Source organism: Myxocyprinus asiaticus, chromosome 5, assembly GCF_019703515.2.
Source record: "Myxocyprinus asiaticus isolate MX2 ecotype Aquarium Trade chromosome 5, UBuf_Myxa_2, whole genome shotgun sequence".
Classification (NCBI taxonomy): Eukaryota; Metazoa; Chordata; class Actinopteri; order Cypriniformes; family Catostomidae; genus Myxocyprinus; species Myxocyprinus asiaticus.
The window spans coordinates 44,431,111-44,450,496 of record NC_059348.1 but is presented as its reverse complement, the minus strand read 5'-3'; the positions used below and the strand labels follow the sequence as shown (position 1 = coordinate 44,450,496).

The 19,386-nt window shown below is 38.0% G+C and overlaps 1 protein-coding gene across 4 annotated transcripts in view; it reads left to right on the top strand.

The window, feature by feature from the left end:
- LOC127440422 (single-stranded DNA-binding protein 3-like) overlaps positions 1 to 19,386 on the top strand; it is a 126,634-nt gene that overhangs the window by 24,341 nt on the left and 82,907 nt on the right. For 2 of the 4 annotated variants that reach the window (XM_051696972.1, XM_051696971.1), the window contains exons 2-3: positions 3,824 to 3,896; positions 12,345 to 12,406. In XM_051696972.1, the coding sequence (XP_051552932.1) occupies positions 3,824 to 3,896; positions 12,345 to 12,406 (135 nt within the window). Of the gene's footprint in view, positions 1 to 3,823; positions 3,897 to 12,344; positions 12,407 to 19,386 lie in introns of those variants that run through there. The other 2 variants (XM_051696977.1, XM_051696974.1) reach the window with 1 other exon arrangement.

The window sequence follows — 19,386 nt, the reverse complement described above, 5'->3', positions numbered from 1 at the left end:
CCACACGTTTTTTTCTGAGGTCTTGGCTGATTTCTTTTGATTTTCCCATGATGTCAAGCAAAGAGGCACTGAGTTTGAAGGCCTTAACATACATCCACAGGTACACCTCCAATTGTCTCCAATTAGCCTATCAGAATCTAATTGGCTAATTGCCTAAAGGCTTGACATAATTTTCTGGAATTTTTCAAGCTGCTTAAAGGCACAGTTAACTTAGTGTATGTAAATTTCTGACCCACTGGAATTGTTATATAGTCAATTAAAAGTGAAACAATCTGTCTGTAAACAATTGTTGGAAATATTACTCGTGTCATGCACAAAGTAGATGTCCTAAACGACTTGCCAAAACTATAGTTTGCTAATATGAAATCTGTGGTGTGGTTAAAAAATGAGTTTTAATGACTTCAACCTAAGTGTATGGCTGTGTCTCGTTTCAAAGGCTGCATGCTAGGTAGGACGCGTCCTTTGAAGGCTGCAGTATAGCGTCCTCCTTTAAACAAATCTCGTTTAAACGAGATGGCCTTCGTAGGACGAATGGAAACGTAACATATCATGGTTGATATGACAGCACACCACTCTTTAACAAGTGCGAGTGCTTTGATTGACAAGGGAACAAAGTCCATCTGGAAGGGAATGTATGAGGTACATTTTAGGAGAGTTATAATGATGTAAAGAGAAAAGAAAATAGTTTTACACAGTGTACTTTTAGTCTTATACTTTATTTTAATTAAACATTAATATAATTATACATATTATATACTCTGCACCCATCTACTGAGGTACTTCAAATTGGGAATTAACATTAATTGCGTTTGAACATCAAATTTATAGGCAAATTCGTGTATATTTTTTTTCGACATTTCCATTGAAGCAAAGAGTTGTGGGTTGCAAGTAGGGCTGCAACAACTAATCGATAAAATCAATAATTGTTGATAATGGAAATCATCGACAATGAATTTCATTATCGATTAGTTGGATATTTGCAGTAAGCACGGAGCCCCATCAGTGACGTCACTTCACAGCCAAGTGAAAAATGTGTTGCATGATAACTTGTTTGAAAAACAACGGAGACAAGTTGAAGCGGAAAAAATAGGACCCAAGTTGTCCAGCGCATGAGAGCATTTTATAAACACCTTAAAGAAGATCATAATAATCATACAGATTAATGTGGAGCGGTTGCTGCATCAGGTGCATTTACAGAGTGTTTGTGCTGTTTGATGCGCAAGAGTTGTTTCACTCCAGCGCATCACTTACATTTTACTGCTATTTTCTATGTTTTATAATGTAAAGATGTTATGAGTTCAAAATCAGTTGCGTATTTCGCAAAACTGTTTGTTCTTACCACAAGCGAGTCTCCGTTAAACTCTAATGAGCAAGCGAGCGCGCGCATCTGCGTCAATCAAACCGATCGCAATGGAGAAAGAGAGCGCCATCATTTTGATTAAACTCGTGCAATATCATACCACGATTTCAGTTTCAATGTAATCAGTTGTGCAGCTTTCATTGATATCAGACTAAAGTCTCAGCAGTCAAGGTGTGCCGGTTTTTAAAATGTTTTCTTCTGCTCATGTAAGCGCATGTCTTTTCAGCGTGAGAGTGAATTTGCACAGGGTTTATAGATGATTGTACTATATATTAAACTGTATATAATGCTGAATATAATATATAATAATGCTAAGTGTGCTGATATTTGAAAGTCCTCCTGATAAAACCACATGTAATGTCTGATTTCACTAGTAAATTTATACTAAGGCAGACATTATTTTACTGGATAAGCCATACACATTTTTTTGAAAAGAATAGTTTAGAAACATGTAATCAGTGAAAATACTATTTTAAAAACTATAATATTAAAAAATACTTAAATGTATGTAATTAGTGTGTAAAAGCATATGTATTTAACATAATTATGTATTTTTCAGCTGGGCAGAATTATTAATATTTCTATTCTCATGTCACTATTGCCCTCTGATGGGCTGATTTTTTTTGTCCCACTCCATGCCCTATGGATCATTTTACTCTTTAATGATGAGTACTTTTTGTTAAGTTTTACAAGGAACTGTTTCCAATAATAATAATAATAATAATAATAATAATAATAATAATAATAATAATAAAGAATACAAACGTAACTTTTCATGATTCAGGCTTTGTTCAGAGTTTTGTGAGAGTATAGAAACGTGAATTCAGTAATGTAAATCAAACCAAAACCTTATGCCCTTTATCATATCAGTTTTTATCCGATTAATCATAGAAATAATCGAAGATTAATCGATTATCAAAATAATCGCTAGTTGCAGCCCTAGTTGTGAGTGCCCACGCAGGATACACCTCATGCATCCTCCGAATTCCTGTGAAAGAAGGTTGCATTTGAAGGAAGTGTCCTACTCGCTTTTCTGAAACGAGACAGCCTTTATGACGTATGCGGCCGACAAATGCGACCTCCGGAGGACGCAGCCTTCCAAACGAGAAATAGCCTCTGTAAACTTCTGACTTTAATGGTACATACACACAAACTACCACTATACTCTCAGTCAGGCTACTAGCATAAATATTACACCATGTATACAGAGATTATGGTTTGTATTGTGTGTTTTGTTGTTTAATGTTCATTACATGTAGTTTATAGCCTTATTTTGTTTTAATGCATTATTACATCTGTAAGAAGGTCATTATTCTCTACTTGTTAGCGAGTCATCAGGATTACTGTAATCACTCATATAAATGGGCACCATACAATTTATGCTAGTGTATTGTCATTTATTTCTCATTCAAATCAGAATACATCTATTATGGAGTCACATTTATGGTTCATAAGTCCAAATTACATGCTTTTAAATGACACGTTCTTTCAAATGAGAAGATTTGAATGAATTAGCTAGCAGTTCCAGGTTAAAGGATAAAAAAGTTAAACTTTTGAAAAACAATATCAGTTATCGTTATCAGTATTGTCCACAATGAGCTGCGACTTATCGTTTATCAGTATATTCCATATTGTTGCATCCCAAGTTGAAACTTCAGATATGCACGCTGTCACACATCCACATGGAATAGCCATGCTGTTTTGTACACCATCATGGGAAGAATTATCTAACTTCAGATATGCACGCTGACACACATCCACATGGAATAGCCATGCTGTTGTGTAGACCATCATGGGAAGAAGGATCTTACCCATGGTGGAAGTAAATGTTTTCGCCCCAAATGCGCTGCAGCCAGATGAAATCTATGTTTCTACCAAATTGTCCCCATCTCTGGGTGTAATTTGGCCAGGAGAGACTTGTAGGCCTATTTTCACTCTTGGCTGATGGAAGAGAAAAGGAGAGGAAAGGGATGTTACAGTTTCAGCTCTGTGGTACACTGGGAGCTGGGTAATTGCCAGCCCAAGCGGCTAAACAACAGACATAATGGATACAGAAAATGACAAGAACACAAGAAGCATGGTGGTGCCGTCAGATTGCTGTAACAACTCCAACCATGCCTGCTTTGGCTGATCTTTCTGTTCCTTTCATGGAGCAAGCAAGCTGTGGAGATCGGACATGCTTTTTTTTTTTCCCCTTTTCTTATTTTCTATGTGCATGTATGCTTAGAAAATCAACAATCCCAAATCAGTTGTCTGTAGCCACATGTCTCCTTTCTCTTGTATGAGCAAATCAGAATGACAACTTACAGTTAAGGCACTGTTGTAATTTCGGTGCATTATGTTGGTCAGTTATAGCGACATGTCTCTGGTTAAGCGGGATTGCAAGTCAACAAGCCTGTAATGCATGCAATTTGGTCATCCTAACAGTAATCTAATGCCACTTTTTCTTCTGTTCCTCTCTAGATTAGCTTTATACGTGTATGAGTACTTGCTTCATGTGGGGGCCCAGAAATCAGCACAGACCTTCCTGTCTGAGGTAAGACTCTTGTTAAACACACACATGACAAAGTGAATGAGTGAAGTTAGTTAAACATTAGTGGTCGACCAGTATGGGATTTTTAATGGCCGATGCCGATATCCAGAGAGCAGGGTGGCCTATAGGCCAATAAAATGTCAATATATCACACAATTTAATATGTAAATAACATATACATAAAATTGCAAAAAAACAAAAATGATGAACTCATATTTAGCGCTATATGTACTCAAAATTTCACATAAAACTTTGTAAAAAAAAATCTTTAAAAAAATAAGATTATGTTTTAAAAAAAGATAGCAGTTTCTTCTGATTTCTGTTCAGTCATCCAGTCATTTATTTTGCACAAAGAAATTGTTAATATATTAGGAAGAAGGACATAATAGTGCACACAGTAGTTTAGCAACCATTGATTGACATATGTGCTTTAGCAATTGCATTTTCTCACAAAAGACAATCAAACTAATTGTACATACAGTGCACAGTGAATATGACATTTACTTAAAGCGCAGGTGAAGCGCTTTTACTTCGATCATTATGTGCTCATATGCGTCTATCGAGGCTCTGATATGCGGACTGTTTAAATGAGACTGTGTTGCACATTGGTCTATTATTGTGGTAACACGATGGCACGTAACAACAAAACGAACTGTGATTGATCGTTTACATGTTGGGCTTTCAGAAACAAATTTGGAAAATATATATATATATATATATATATATATATATATATATATATATATATATATATATATACACACACATACAGTTGTGCTCAAAAGTTTGCATACCCTGGCAGAAATTGTGAAATTTTGGCATTGATTTTGAAAATATGACTGATCATGCAAAAAAAACTATCTTTTATTTAAGGATAGTGATCATATGAAGCCATTTATTATCACATAGTTGTTTGGCTCCTTTTTAAATCATTATGGTAAGAGAAATCACCCAGATGGCCCTGATCAAAAGTTTACACACCCTTGAATGTTTGGCCTTGTTACAGACACACAAGGTGACACACAGGTTTAAATGGCAATTAAAGGTTAATTTCCCACACCTGTGGCTTTTTAAATTGCAATTAGTGTCTGTGTATAAATAGTCGATGAGTTTGTTAGCTCTCACGTGGATGCACTGAGCAGGCTAGATACTGAGCCATGGGGAGCAGAAAAGAACTGTCAAAAGACCTGCGTAACAAGGTAATGGAACTTTATAAAGATGGAAAAGGATATAAAAAGATATCCAAAGCTTTGAAAATGCCAGTCAGTACTGTTCAATCACTTATTAAGAAGTGGAAAATTTGGGGATATATATATATATATATATATATATATATATATATATATATATATATATATAAAAATCAAACACACATTAATAAAAGTGATAAATAAGTGATGTCCCATATTCAAGGAATTGCCAGGGTTTTTAAGGTTCGATATAATCTCAATTCATTTTATGTGTTGTGATGCATCAAGCATTGGAAGACACTTGCCTTTTGATTCTACTGCAGTAATTTGGCATCACTTAACCAAAGTGTGTTTCCTATCAAGCGTGTTCTTTTCTGTAATGCCATGAAATCCATACGGAATCCATGTGCTTGATTTGAATTGTGAATCTTGCCACAGTAACTTTCACTGCCAGGATTTTCATTCCTCCACTCTTAAATTATAACTCTTGAAGCTGTTAAATGCATTGTGGCAGGGAGCGCAAGAGACAGACACTGTGGACGTGGCATCAAGCCTGGGAGAGACATTTATTGAAAGTAATAATAAACATAAAATGTTCAAAAATGGGAAAAATAGTGTCCAGGGGGAAAGTGTCCAAAACAAAAGGGGAATTCAGGTGTGCCTCATCAGCGCTTAAGTATGCGCCTCTTGTCTCTCCTGGCCACTCCCGTACTGAGCCTAACTGAAGGACGGCCCTCAGAGGCGGGGCGACGATGATGAGGGCGATGATGACGAGAGGGAGGGGTGGGTCGTTTTGCCACATGCATTTTTTAGATTATTTTATACCATATACCGTGTGTGTGTGTGTGTGTGTGTGTGTGTGTGTGTGTGTGTGTGTATATATATAAATGTATACACTGGTGGCCAGAAGTTTGGAATAATATACAGATTTTTCTGTTTCGGAAGGAAATTGGTACTTTTATTCACCAAAGTGGCATTCAACTGATCACGAAGTAGTTAGGACATTACTGATGTAAAAAACAGCACCATCACTATTTGAAAAAGGTCATTTTTGATCAAATCTAGACAGGCCCCATTTCCAGCAGCCATCACTCCAACACCTTATCCTTGAGTAATCTTGCTAAATTGCTAATTTGGTACTAGAAAATCACTTGCCATTATATTAAACACAGCTGAAAGCTGTTTGGTTTGTTAAATGAAGCTTAACATTGTATTTGTGTTTGTTTTTGAGTTGCCACAGTATGCAATAGACTGGCATGTCTTAAGGTCAATATTAGGTCAAAAATTGCAAAAAAGAAACAGCTTTCTCTAGAAACTTGTCAGTGAATCATTGTTTTGAGGAATGAAGGCTCTAAAAAAATGTTCAATGCTTGAAATGGCCAAAAAACTGAAGATTTCTTATAAAGGTGTACACTAAAGTCTTCAAAGACAAAGGACAACTGGCTCTAACAAGGACAGAAAGAGATGTGGAAGGCCAGATGTACAACTAAACAAGAGGATAAGTACATCAGAGTCTCTAGTTTGAGAAATAGATGCCTCACATGTCCTCAACTGACAGCTTCATTGAATTCTACCCGCTCAACACCAGTTTCATGTACAACAATAAAGAGAAAACTCAGGTGTGCAGGCCTTATGGGATGAATTGCAAAGAAAAAGCCACTTTTGTAACAGAGAATCAAAAAGAAAAGGTTAGAGTGGGCAAAGAAACACAGACATTGTACAACAGATAATTGGAAAAGAGTGTTATGGATCTTAACCTCATTGAGCTTTTGTGGGATCAGCTAGACTGTAAGGTGCGTGAGAAGTGCCCGACAGGACAGCCACATCTATGGCAAGTGCTACAGGAAGCGTGGGGTGAAATGTCACCTGAGTATCTGGACAAACTGACAGCTAGAATGCCAATGATCTCCAAAGCTGTCATTGCTGCACGTTTGTTTTTTTTGTTTTTTCAAATTATAATAGTACATTTTCAGGTTATAATGTCCTGACTATACATTGTGATCAGTTGAATGCCACTTGGTGAATAAAAGTATAAATTTCCCTCCATAAGAGCAAGATCTGTAAATTATTCCAAACTTTTGGCCACCAGTGTATATACAGTTGAAGTCAGAAGTTTACATAGACCTTAGCCAAATACATTTCAACTCAGTTTTTCACATTCCTTAATTGCCTTAGACTGGCTGGTTTGAGTATTTCTGTAACTGCTGATCTCCTGGGATTTTCACACACAACAGTCTCTAGAATTTACTCAGAATGGTGCCAAAAACAAAAAATATCCAGTGAGCGGCAGTTCTGCAGATGGAAATGCCTTGTTGATGAGAGAGGTCAACAGAGAATGGCCAGACTGGTTCGAACTGACAAAGTCTACGGTAACTCAGATAACCGCTCTGTACAATTGTGTTGAGAGGAATAGCATCTCAGAATGCTATTCTGACATGAGGGTTGGCACTGTTTTGGTGGCACGAGTGGGACCTACACAATATTAGGCAGGTGGTTTTAATGTTGTGGCTGATCAGTGTATATAAACTGGTGGCCAGAAGTTTGGAATAATGTACAGATTTTTCTCTTATGAAAATAAATGTATATTATTCACCAAGTGGCATTCAACTGATCACAATGTTTAGTCACAACATTAATAACATGAAAATGTACTATTACAATTTGAAAAAAAAAAAAAAAAAAAATTCAGAACTTCTTAAACTACTTCAGAGAGTTCCCATCAAAAAATCCTCCATGTGCAGCAATGAAAGCTTTGCAGATCCTTGGCATTCTAGCTGTCGGTTTGTCCAGATACTCAGGTGACATTTCACCCCACGCACCCTTTAACACTTGCCATAGATGTGGCTGTCCTGTCGGGCACTTCTCACGCACCTTACAGTCTAGCTGATCCCACAAAAGCTCAATGGGGTTAAGATCCATAACACTCTTTTCCAATTATCTTTTGTGAAATGTCTGTGTTTCTTTGTCCACTCTAACCTTTTCTTTTTGTTTTTCTGTTTCAAAAGTGGCCTTTTCTTTGCAATTCTTCCCATAAGGCCTGCACCCCTGAGTCTTCTCTTTACTGTTGTACATGAAACTGGTGTTAAGCGGGTAGAATTCAATGAAGCTGTCAGTTGAGGACATGTGAGGCATCTGTTTCTCAAACTAGAGACTGATGTACTTATCTTCTTGTTTAGTTGTACATCTGGCCTTCCACATCTCTTTCTGTCCTTGTTAGAGCCAGTTGTCCTTTGTCTTTGAAGACTGTAGTGTACACCTTTATAAGAAATCTTCAGTTTTTTGGCCATTTCAAGCATTGAACATTTTTTTAGAGCCTTCATTCCTCAAAACAATGATTCACTGACAAGTTTCTAGAGAAAGCTGTTTCTTTTTTGCAATTTTTGACCTAATATTGACCTTAAGACATGCCAGTCTATTGCATACTGTGGCAACTCAAAAACAAACACAAATACAATGTTAAGCTTCATTTAACAAACCAAACAGCTTTCAGCTGTGTTTAATATAATGGCAAGTGATTTTCTAGTACCAAATTAGCAATTTAGCAAGATTACTCAAGGATAAGGTGTTGGAGTGATGGCTGCTGGAAATGGGGCCTGTCTAGATTTGATCAAAAATGACCTTTTTCAAATAGTGATGGTGCTGTTTTTTACATCAGTAATGTCCTGACTATACTTTGTGATCAGTTGAATGCCACTTTGGTGAATTAAAGTACCAATTTTCTTCCAAAACAGCATAATCTGTACATTATTTCAAACTTTTGTCTGCCAGCATATTTTGTGTGTGTGTGTGTGTGTGTGTGTGTGTGTGTGTGTGTGTGTAAAATAATTAAATAAATAAATAAAAGAACGCAATTAATGTAGTATCCTTTTTTTTTTTTTTTTCACTCCCTGAAACTTCACGTGATAGGAGAGACGTGTCCTGACTCCCGAGTTGTTCTTGGCAGGCTGCTCAGTTTTACATGCTCCGTTTAGGGTGGAGCGGGGTTAGGGCTTCTGCTGCCTGCCAGGAACAATCCCAGGCTCATTTGTACAGTGTCCTTTTGTGCACGTCATTCATTACTCACGATGCACGTCCCAGGCATAATAAACACCGTAATGCCGTATCTTCACATCGCACGTAAATGCTCACTTTCAATTGAACTAGTGTCAAAAGCGAAACTGCCCAAGTGAGACCCAGTGTGTGCGCGAGACTGAGAAGGACCTGGTCGTTCAGCAAGCTGCTGCCAGGTATACTTGTACAGACTGAATGGCAACCAGAGAAAATAATAGTTCTGAGATTTTAAACTTTAGCAAATTAAACTTCAGCATTCAATTTGTTTTTTTACATGTATTTATAGTGTCTAATAATGCATTGGCAATGTAAACTTAAATTTATCTTGCCCAATAAAGCTTGATATGATTGAATCTGCCCATTTAATCCCAAAATTGTTTTTAAAGTCCACTGGAAAACAGCAGAAGATTTTGCCCAACTTTTAATTACAGCAAGTCCACTGATTTTATTGCTTGTATAGGCTACTTACAGGTATATACTTGTATCAGAAGAATTATACCTGTAAAAACTTGCCTAATTAACACAATCCACAAAAAACTGTACATTTTAACATGTGCATATTAAAATAATTAAAATAAATGATAACTAACCAATTTAGTGCACATCTTTGAGACAAAACATAAAGTAAATATATTTATGATTGTTTTTTAATGTAACATGTACCAGGGGCCTGGGGCCTGGGTAGCTCAGCAAATAAAGGCGCTGACTACCACACCTGCAGTCGCGAGTTCGAATCCGGGGCGTGCTGAGTGACTCCAGCCAGGTCTCCTAAGCAACCAATTGGCCCGGTTGCTAGGGTGGGTAGAGTCACATGGGGTAACCTCCTTGTGGTCGATATAATGTGGTTCTTGCTCTCAGTGGGGCATGTTCGTGGATGCCGCAGAGAATAGCGTGAAGCCTCCACTATGTCACCACGGTAACTCGCTCAACAAGCCATGTGATAAAATTCGCAGATTGACTGTCTCAGAAGCGGAGGCAACTGAGATTCGTCTTCTGCCACCCAGATTGAGGCGAGTTACTACGCCACCACAAGGACCAAGTGCGCATTGGGAATTGGGCATTCCAAATTGGGGAGAAAATGGGAGAAAAAAAATAAATGTAACGTACCATGATTAATCGTGATTAATTCCAGAAAATTGTGAGATTTAATAACATTTCTTTAATATATTTTGAGCCCTAATAATTTCCTGTCTTCATTTTCTGATCTTAGTCCTTAAAAATGGCCCAAGAATTCAGTAAAATAATTATCTATGATTAATTTACCAGACATAACTGTTAAGTTATGCCGAATGGCAGCACAATAGGACTTCTAATTGCGTGTTTGTTAAAAGTCAGTTTTGCCCATCATGCCATTACCCCCAGGTTGTTTTTCCTCCCTGTTGACCTATCGGCATCTCTGGGTTGCAGCAGTGCTTTCTCGACTTTCTCCAGTACTTCTTAAAAGCACCACAAGTTGGTCAGATGTTTATCGTGCCGGTTGGCAACCCGACAAGGTGAAATTGACTGATAATGTGTTCTTAACCTTCAGACCTGCTTCAGTAATCCACTTTCAGCCACAGTGAACAAACCTATTCTCTCTATCTTCTTTTTTTTCTGGATGAATTTTCCTGTGTAATCATCCATATATAATTGTTATAATAGGCTCATTCTTTCCTCACACTTTCCACTGTCAGTTCGGGGCCCTCTACTCACCTATTTCAAAAGAGAATGTTTCTTAAATACACTGAGATTATGTCCTTAATGAGAGTCACCCTGGTCATTTCCACACAAGGAGGCAGGGAGTGTGAAAGTGAGCTGCAAGGCCAAAAAGTCTTGTAGAAAAAAATGGTTTGCTAATCTCAAGCCATGATTAATTTTTAAGGTCATTGGTCTGGATAGCTAAAGCATGCTGTAGGACTTCTCAGATTTAGATTGACCATTTCGAGGATGGAGCGTTATGGGTGTTGTGGAGCCTTCAAGCAAATTTGTAGTTTTTTTATATATAAAGCACTAGTTTATCCAAAAAATTTATGAAAATTCTGTCCTCATATGCTCATCCTGATGTTGTTACAAACTCGTATGTTATTATTTATTATTTATATCTGTGTAACCCAAGAGTAGAAACCTTTAAAGAAATGTTACGCAGCTCTTGCCAGTTAATGACGGTTCAGTGACCAGGGGCTGTCAGAAAGTACAAAAAAGACCAACAAATCAGTTCATGTAACTTTTGCACTATATTCCAAGTCTTCTAAAGCCATACTATAACTTTGTGTGAGAAACAGACCAAAAATAAAGTCCTTATTTGTTGATAATCTTGACTAGCTCTTGTCTGCATCCAAATTTAAAGGATATTGGTTCTTGCATGTATTTATTTATCAAACGCTATTTGAATTCTGGATGAATTTTGTTCAACTTGACAGCTACTAGTTACTATAAACTGCCATTGTATGGCAAGAGCTGCATAGGATTTTGTCCCAAAAAATTTCCTTTTTGTTCCATGAATTAAAAAAAAAACAACATACAGTTTTGAGATGACATAAGGGGGAGTAAAGAAATGCAGAATATTTATTTTGAGATGAACTATCTGTTTCATTGCGACAGTTGGCTGTACAACTTATTTTGCACTTATTTTGTGTTCTGTTGATGAAGAATAGCAATAAAAGCTGATCAGAAATACTACTCAGTTAGCCAGTGTGTGAGGTGACAGGCTTGTGGAATAAGTACTGTAAATTTCCCATAAAAGTGCAATGTGGCAGCATGAGAATGATTAAAATATTTAGATTAATCCACACCCAACGCACATCCTTTGCTTTTCATTTTGTTGTACTTGTGCTTAAGCTTCCCGTCTTTGACAAGAGGAAAAGAGGGAAAGAAATATGAACTTGCCCAACAATTTACACCAAAATCATTGAACGCACTTCACATCGGAATTACGACTTCCGAACTTGTAAGTAGGAACTTTCCTGGAGGACCTGAAGGCAGCATAACTCCTCTCAGGGCAAGCTATAACATATTTTAAGCTCCAGTCTGATGTCGTAGAAGGATGGACTGAAGAAAATGAGTGTGTTGCTGTAGTAGAGAAAATGGAATGATGTATTAGTTCAGGGAGCAGTCTATGGAACATCTGACAGGAAAGTATGTTTTGCACATTATCTACAATCTCACAAGCCATCTCTCTCCGTTTCTTCCTCTTTCTCCTTTTTTCTCCCTTGTTCTCTTGTACTTCTTTTAGATCCGATGGGAGAAGAACATTACACTAGGGGAGCCCCCTGGATTCCTGCATTCATGGTGGTGGTAGGTCCCATGTGTTTCTTTCTTTTGCCCACACAGCTTTTATAAATGGTGTCTGCCTGCAAACAAACTAAGAATGTAGTAGGTAACAAGTTAGTTCATTTGAGCCTTCTCTCAAATGACTCTCTGTGGTCATTAAAAATCCCAGGACAGTTCTCAAAAAGAGTAGGGGTATAACCACGGTGTCCTGACCAAATTACCCCCATTGGCCCTTATAAATCATGGCCTCCTTAAAATCCCCATCCCTGAATTGGCTATATAACTGTACTCTCTCCTCTCCACAAGCATCTGGTGTGTGGTGAGCGTACTGGTGCACTATAGCTGCCGTTGCATCATCCAGGTGGATGCTGCACACTGGTGGTGGTTGAGGAGAGTCCCCTGTTCACAGTGTGAAGCGCTTTGTGTAGTGTCAGAAAAGCACTATATAAAATGTAATGTTCATTCATTCTCCCAGTTCATCTGAATTATTTTCACCACTTCCGGAGCAACAAGTGAAATGGCTAGTTTCTAAGAACCACTATGACAAACTGTGTTAAGAATTAACACACTATTGTGTGGTATCGTGATACTACTTGGTGTTGTGATACTTTAGCTTGTATAGGATCGTAAGATATGATTATATGTATTGTGAAAACCCTATTGTGTAGCAGGATTTTGGACCAATAATATTTCATGGTGGGTGGGGCTGCCCATATCCCTGTGAATTAAAAATAGAAGCCTAGTGAAAATTGTTTTCATTTTAAGTTACTTTAGGTCTTAATCAACCATGGCGAGTGACAGGACGTATTTTCGGCCACGGCCAGTTTCTATTTTTGTAGCGTTTTGTTGGGTAGCCCTGCCCCCAGTGAAACCTCATAGGTCCAAATTCCTGCTCCACATGACATTATTTTAAGCATCAGATGTGTTCTGATTGGCTGTAACTGTGTGGTATTGAGCAGTGTTTTTGTTCTTAAGTTTTGTACTAAATTGCTTAGAAATTAGTTGCTGAAAACTTGTTGCATGGCGCCTGGTTAGGATACTGTGTTGTTGTGAACAGTTAAACAAGAATATCCGCACTATTTAGTAAAAAGAGACCCCACCAGAAGAGAGAAAGTATAGCCATTACAAGACAAACTCCAGGCCTGTTTGTATTCATTTCTTTGTATTTATTTATACTAATCTAGGCTTAAGGTTCACTGTGATGCCAGCCGTCAGACTGTATGTTTAAACTGCTGTGTTTGACCCATGGCAGTGGGTGTATAATTGGGTCAGGCGGCCTAACCGAGGACATGTCTGCCTGGGCCTGGCTCTTGCACCCCACTCCTCCAGACAAAAGACCCAGATGGTGGGGCAAAGACATGGCCCATCCTTCCTCTAAACCCCTTTCATCAACCTTTTGTCTCTGCTTCTGTCCTTTGTTCCTGCTAAAGACCCCAAACATAGATTAACTCTTTGCATACTGATCTCCTTTGTGCTATGTGTCCGAATCCCCCACCAGCACAGTCGGTTATATTCTCCTCTATTGGCTGCCTCCCCTGGGGGTGGCCCAGTGACGAACTAAGGGCCAGCAGGGGGCCAGATCATCAACAGACCTCAGGTTTGTTGTGGTCAAGTAGAAATTAAAAGGAGATTGGTGCAGGTTTGAGGGATTAACTAAACCTCACCTCGTCTACAGTACGGTGTAGGGATAAGTCATGACGGTTGACTTGTCGTCCAACTTGCTGATTAGTTTGATAGATTAGTTTATCTAGATTTTTTCTTACATTTTGTTTATTTTTAGCAACAGTACTTTAATCAGGGCCCTTTTTTAAATTTCGTGTTTTACATTTAAATTTTTTCTAAATTACGTATTTTACAACTTTAAACAAAAGACAATATAATCATTATTTTTCAACATAAAATTGCATTATTTTTAATCAAAATATGGTTCTATACAGTACTTTAGATTTTGAATTCCGTGACAGTCTGCATTTTATTGTTAATTCCATTGAAATCACTCCTTTCATCTATTCCGTCTGCGTTTTCCATATTACGGAAATCATAAGGCCCTATTTAATTACCATCCTGACGGTTTCCTGTGCTTTAGCTGTTTGACATTTTGCATTATTGTGCTTACAAATAGTGATCGACCGATATGGGTTTTTTAAAGGCTGATATCCAGAGTGCAGGGTGGCCGATAGGCCGATACGTTGCCGATATATCACACAATTTAATATAATAAATAACATAAACAAAAAATTGTTATTTTGTCAATTTCACACAAAACTTTAACTTTGTACAAAAGAATCTAAAAGAAATAATATTGTATTTTAAATGGTAGATAGCAGTTTCTTCTGATTTCTGTTTAGTCATAAACTTTTTGTAATTAATTTGCCCATGAAGAAGTTGTTAATATATTAGGAAGAAGGAAATAACAGTACACACAGTAGTCCAGCAACCATGGATGGCATGTCCACATTAGCAATCGCATTTTCTCAAAAAATATTGAATCAAACAAATTGTACATACAGTTCATAGTGAATAAGACATTTACTTATAGCACATATTAAACGCTTTTATTTTGAAGTTGCGCTTACGCGCTCGTGCGGATCCAGCGCGAGCAACAGCAATCTACTGAAAGTTTAAACGGCCTTGATCACCTGCTTGGATTGTCACATACTGACTCTCATGATTTGTGAATCAGAGGAACTTTTGATCCTGAAGTTTTGATTCTGGCTGATAGAATACGCGCTTCAGAGGAAGATATCAGATAAGTGCTCAACGGGAAGAAAACGCTGGATTTTTGTGAAGTTTGTGAATTACATCTGTTTAAACGAGATATCTGCATATTTTCAGATGGTATATAATAGTAGTTTTATTGATATTTGCCTTTTATCATTGGAAAAGAAAGTTAAAAGTTACAGGGAACTGTAGAGGAGAGAGAGAGGGAGAATGAAACAGGCGAGCGCTTCAACATTATGAGCTCAAATGTGTCTGCCGCAGCTCTGATATGCGGACCGTTTAAATGACACTGTGTTGCACACTATTATTGTAGTAACACGATGGCACGTAACAATAAAACTAACCGATACTGGTCGTTTACATGTCTCAGTCACTTCACATGCAAGCAGGTGATTCTCAGAGCCCTCAAGAAAATGTATCGGTCGATGCTGATTATTAAAAAATTTCTGAATATCGGCCGATTTATCGGCCTCTGTGATATATCGGTTGACCACTACTAACGAACTCTAGACCGCTGTCAAAATGAAACTCCTCACATACCCACAAAATGACATTTCATCACTCTTGTTGTAAAAACATTTAGTCAGTGAACTGGATAATTAATGAATTGCAGAAAGAGTTGCAAATATTTTAGAAATTTCCAAAGATTGACGCAAACAGATGTGGCTTATTTGTCACTTTTTTTAATGAAACAGAGAATATAAAAAACTGTTACACGTATACTTAAAGCAATTCTCCCGATTAAATCAAGGCCAAATTCTGCATGATATGATGCTGAGATCCTGAGGCATCTTCTTCACAGGGTGCGTCTTTACATGCTGAGTGGCTGAAGGAATGTCAAGCGGCTGCTCCTGGGTCCTAAAGCCTGCCGAATGCAACCTCTGTCAGTAGGGGTGTAATGATTCACTCATTTCACGATTCAGTTCGGTTCAGGATAGTGGTCTGCAACCTGACCCAGCCCGACGGGACCTGAGAACCCGACAGGTTTCGTTTTTTCAAGCAGGTCTTCGGTTTCGGGTCGGGTTCGGGTTTGTAATTAATGAAAAAATAAACAGGCCTACTGAACTTGTTTCGCACACGCACTCTCACTCACAGACACACGTGAACGGATGAGTTAGGGGCCGTTCACACCAAATGTGTTTTTGGGTGCGTCTGTTCTGTTTTCCCATTGTTTTCCTATGTAAACACATGCTGGACGAATGTCTTTGACTGTTGTGCCGTGTCTCACCATTTCTTCAGCATCTCGCGCAGGTCCGGCACTGTTTAAACACCGTGTGAAGTTAAAAAGAACTTCATATTTTCAAAAACGTCATGTAATGTCGATACACCTGCGCTCTGTTTCATTCTTTGCACTGCGTCTAGATTGTTTTTAGCGCAGGTGTCACAAAGATTCAGCATTCTGAACAAGTTCAGGCTGTAAAGAGGGGACTGTTGCATTGTTTCATATTATTCCAGATTGTTCTGCACCAAGCAAATTTCAGCGCATAAACGTTAAGTCGATGCTTTTTTTACTATCTGCTGTAGTGTACTGAGGGGCTGCTGTGCTTTGTTAAATCTGTATGTTTACTGATTCAATACTGTTACGAATGTTGCCTATATGCTTAAATAAAATATAGCCTATTGCAACAGCACTTGCAAGGAGAAGAAATTATAAAGATAGTGAGAGGGTTCGGGTCGAGTTCGGGTTTATAATCTGACGGTATCGTTCGGACCGGGTAGGGTTGGTCCACGTGGACTCTGGTACGGGTCGGGTTTCATTTTAAGGCCCTTGCAGACCTCTAGTTCAGGATACTGAACTCAAGGTTCAGTTCACATTTCTTTAAACTAAGCCTGTATAAAAAAGTTAAGATTGAAATGTTTTTATTATTATTATTATTATTATTACATTAAAGACATATGCAAAACAGTTCCATTCCTTTAAAATTTAATTTAAAAATTTTTCCTTAAAAGTGCTAAATGATCTAAAAGTGCTAAATGAATCAGCCCAGAACAGGGCAATGGTGACACCAAATGGAAATATTAGTTAATAATTCTGCAGTTAATAATAATTCTGTAATTCTTATATATAGTAGATCAAAATGGCACTATCATTAAACCTCTGTAAACTTGAATTTTCTCTCGCACAGTCAGAGCAGATCACTCTCACACGTTATACGGACATTCGATCCCTCGTCCTGAAAAGGCGCGTCTCTCTCCCACTCCTTTAGAGCTCCTTATGTGCAATGAAGCAATTTCCATTTGTATGTCCATGTTACATAGGCGTAGGTTGTTGTGCATGTTGGATAGGTTGCATTGTCTATTCTGTGTGTGTGTGTGTGTGTGTGTGTGTGTGTGTGTGTGTGTGTGTGTGTGTGTGTGTGTGTGTGTGTGTGTGTGTGTTTGTTTTTTTCTCAACAATTGAATATGTGACACATTCAGGTGCGACTTTATTTCTGGAAAATATGGTAAACATCCCCTAAGAAACGTGTCTGATCGGGGTCAAGTCAACCCGAAATCAGCCTAATTGCATGTTGGTTCAAGCAACCCAGTGAATAGTTGGTTTTGAAAATGTTGTTTTTCATATTCTTTGTACAGTGTGGAACATCTTACCAACTTACCAATAGCTTATTTGATATTGCTTGTTTTTTGCTGGTGAAGAGTTCACATTTATCACAATTGCTTTTAATTAGCCATAAGCTGTATTGGTGTTCCAGTACCTGAGGTCAGTTGCTGCCCGAGGGTCAGGATTACCTACTTTCTTAAATGCAAATGACACACCTCCGAACTCGTAGTCATATGCATGCAAAAGACCTCCGCACTTTAAATTCCATATATGTATGGATGTGGTCTTATTAGCCCTCCATTGTCTTGTATTGTCTTCACCATTTGGATTTGCTTAATTGCCCCCAGAGAAGAGCTTAGTGTTTAAGCAAATCAATTAACATGAGAATGCAGTTGCAGCCAATTAGCATCATAGCTACTCCTAAAGCCTGACTCATTGTAATTGCATTGTTTAGATGTCATTCAAGCAAATCTGCAAGTGGTGTTTTGAGGCTAGACCATGTGTACTACAGTTATTTCAATTTGGGTTTAGAAGTCTACCCCTCTTACAAAAAATGACAATGGTAACCATAGTTCCTGCTAAAAACACTAAAAATCACTTTTTAATAATAATATTAAAAAAGTTTTATTTTTATGTATTTATATAAAATGGTGCAAGAAGCTTTTAAAGTAATTTTTCATTATATACAAGCAGAACGATTTTCTGTGTAAATCGTACATGAATCTATTTGAACACAATTTGTTATATTTAATTCAGTGTGATGGCTTAAGTGCAATAGTTTTTTTTTTATACATATGATTTAAACCAATTTCTCCTGCTTGTGTTTCATTAATAAGGCCCATTTAGTTTAATATTTTGTTGAAAGTGATGGCTAATACCAAGTTAACAGTTTTATTATAGTAACATTAACTATAGTAACCAGGGACTAAAAATTAAATGTTTTTCATTTCAGTTCGTTCTGAGCAGAAACAGTATTTTTTCGTTCCGGTTCAGGTGTTCCACAGCCTCCTTTTCAAATGATCACAGGATAGAACGAAATAAAAGAACGGTTAATAACGTTGTTTTTAAATTTACAGTACTCTTTTTCAGCAAACTTAACATGTGTAAATATTTGTATGAACATAAAAAGATTCAACAACTAAGACATAAACTGAACAAGTTTCACAGACATGTGACTAACAGAAATGGAATAATGTGTCCCTGACTGTTACTTTGTTCAAAATCAAAAGTAACAGTCAGTATTTGGTGTGGCCACCAGCTGCATTAAGTTCTGCAGTGCATCTCCTCCTCATGGACTGCACAAGATTTGCCAGTTCTTGCTGTGAGATGTTACCCCACTCTTCCACCAAGGCACTTGCAAGTTCCCAGACACTTCTGGGGGGAATGGCCCTAGCCCTCACCCTCCGATCCAACAGGTCCCAGATGTGCTCAATGGGATTGAGATCCGGGCTCTTCGCTGGCCATGGCTGAACACTGACATTCCTGTCTTGCAGGAAATCATGCACAGAATGAGCAGTATGGCTGGTTGCATTGTCATGCTGGAGGGTCATGTCAGGATGAGCCTGCAGGAAGGGTACCACATGAGGGAGGAGGATGTCTTCCCTGTAACACACAGCATTGAGATTGCCTGCAGTGACAACAAGCTCAGTCCGATGATGCTGTGACACACCACCCCAGACCATGACGGACCCTCCACCTCCAAATTGATCCCGCTCCAGAGTACAGGCCTCAGTGTAACGCT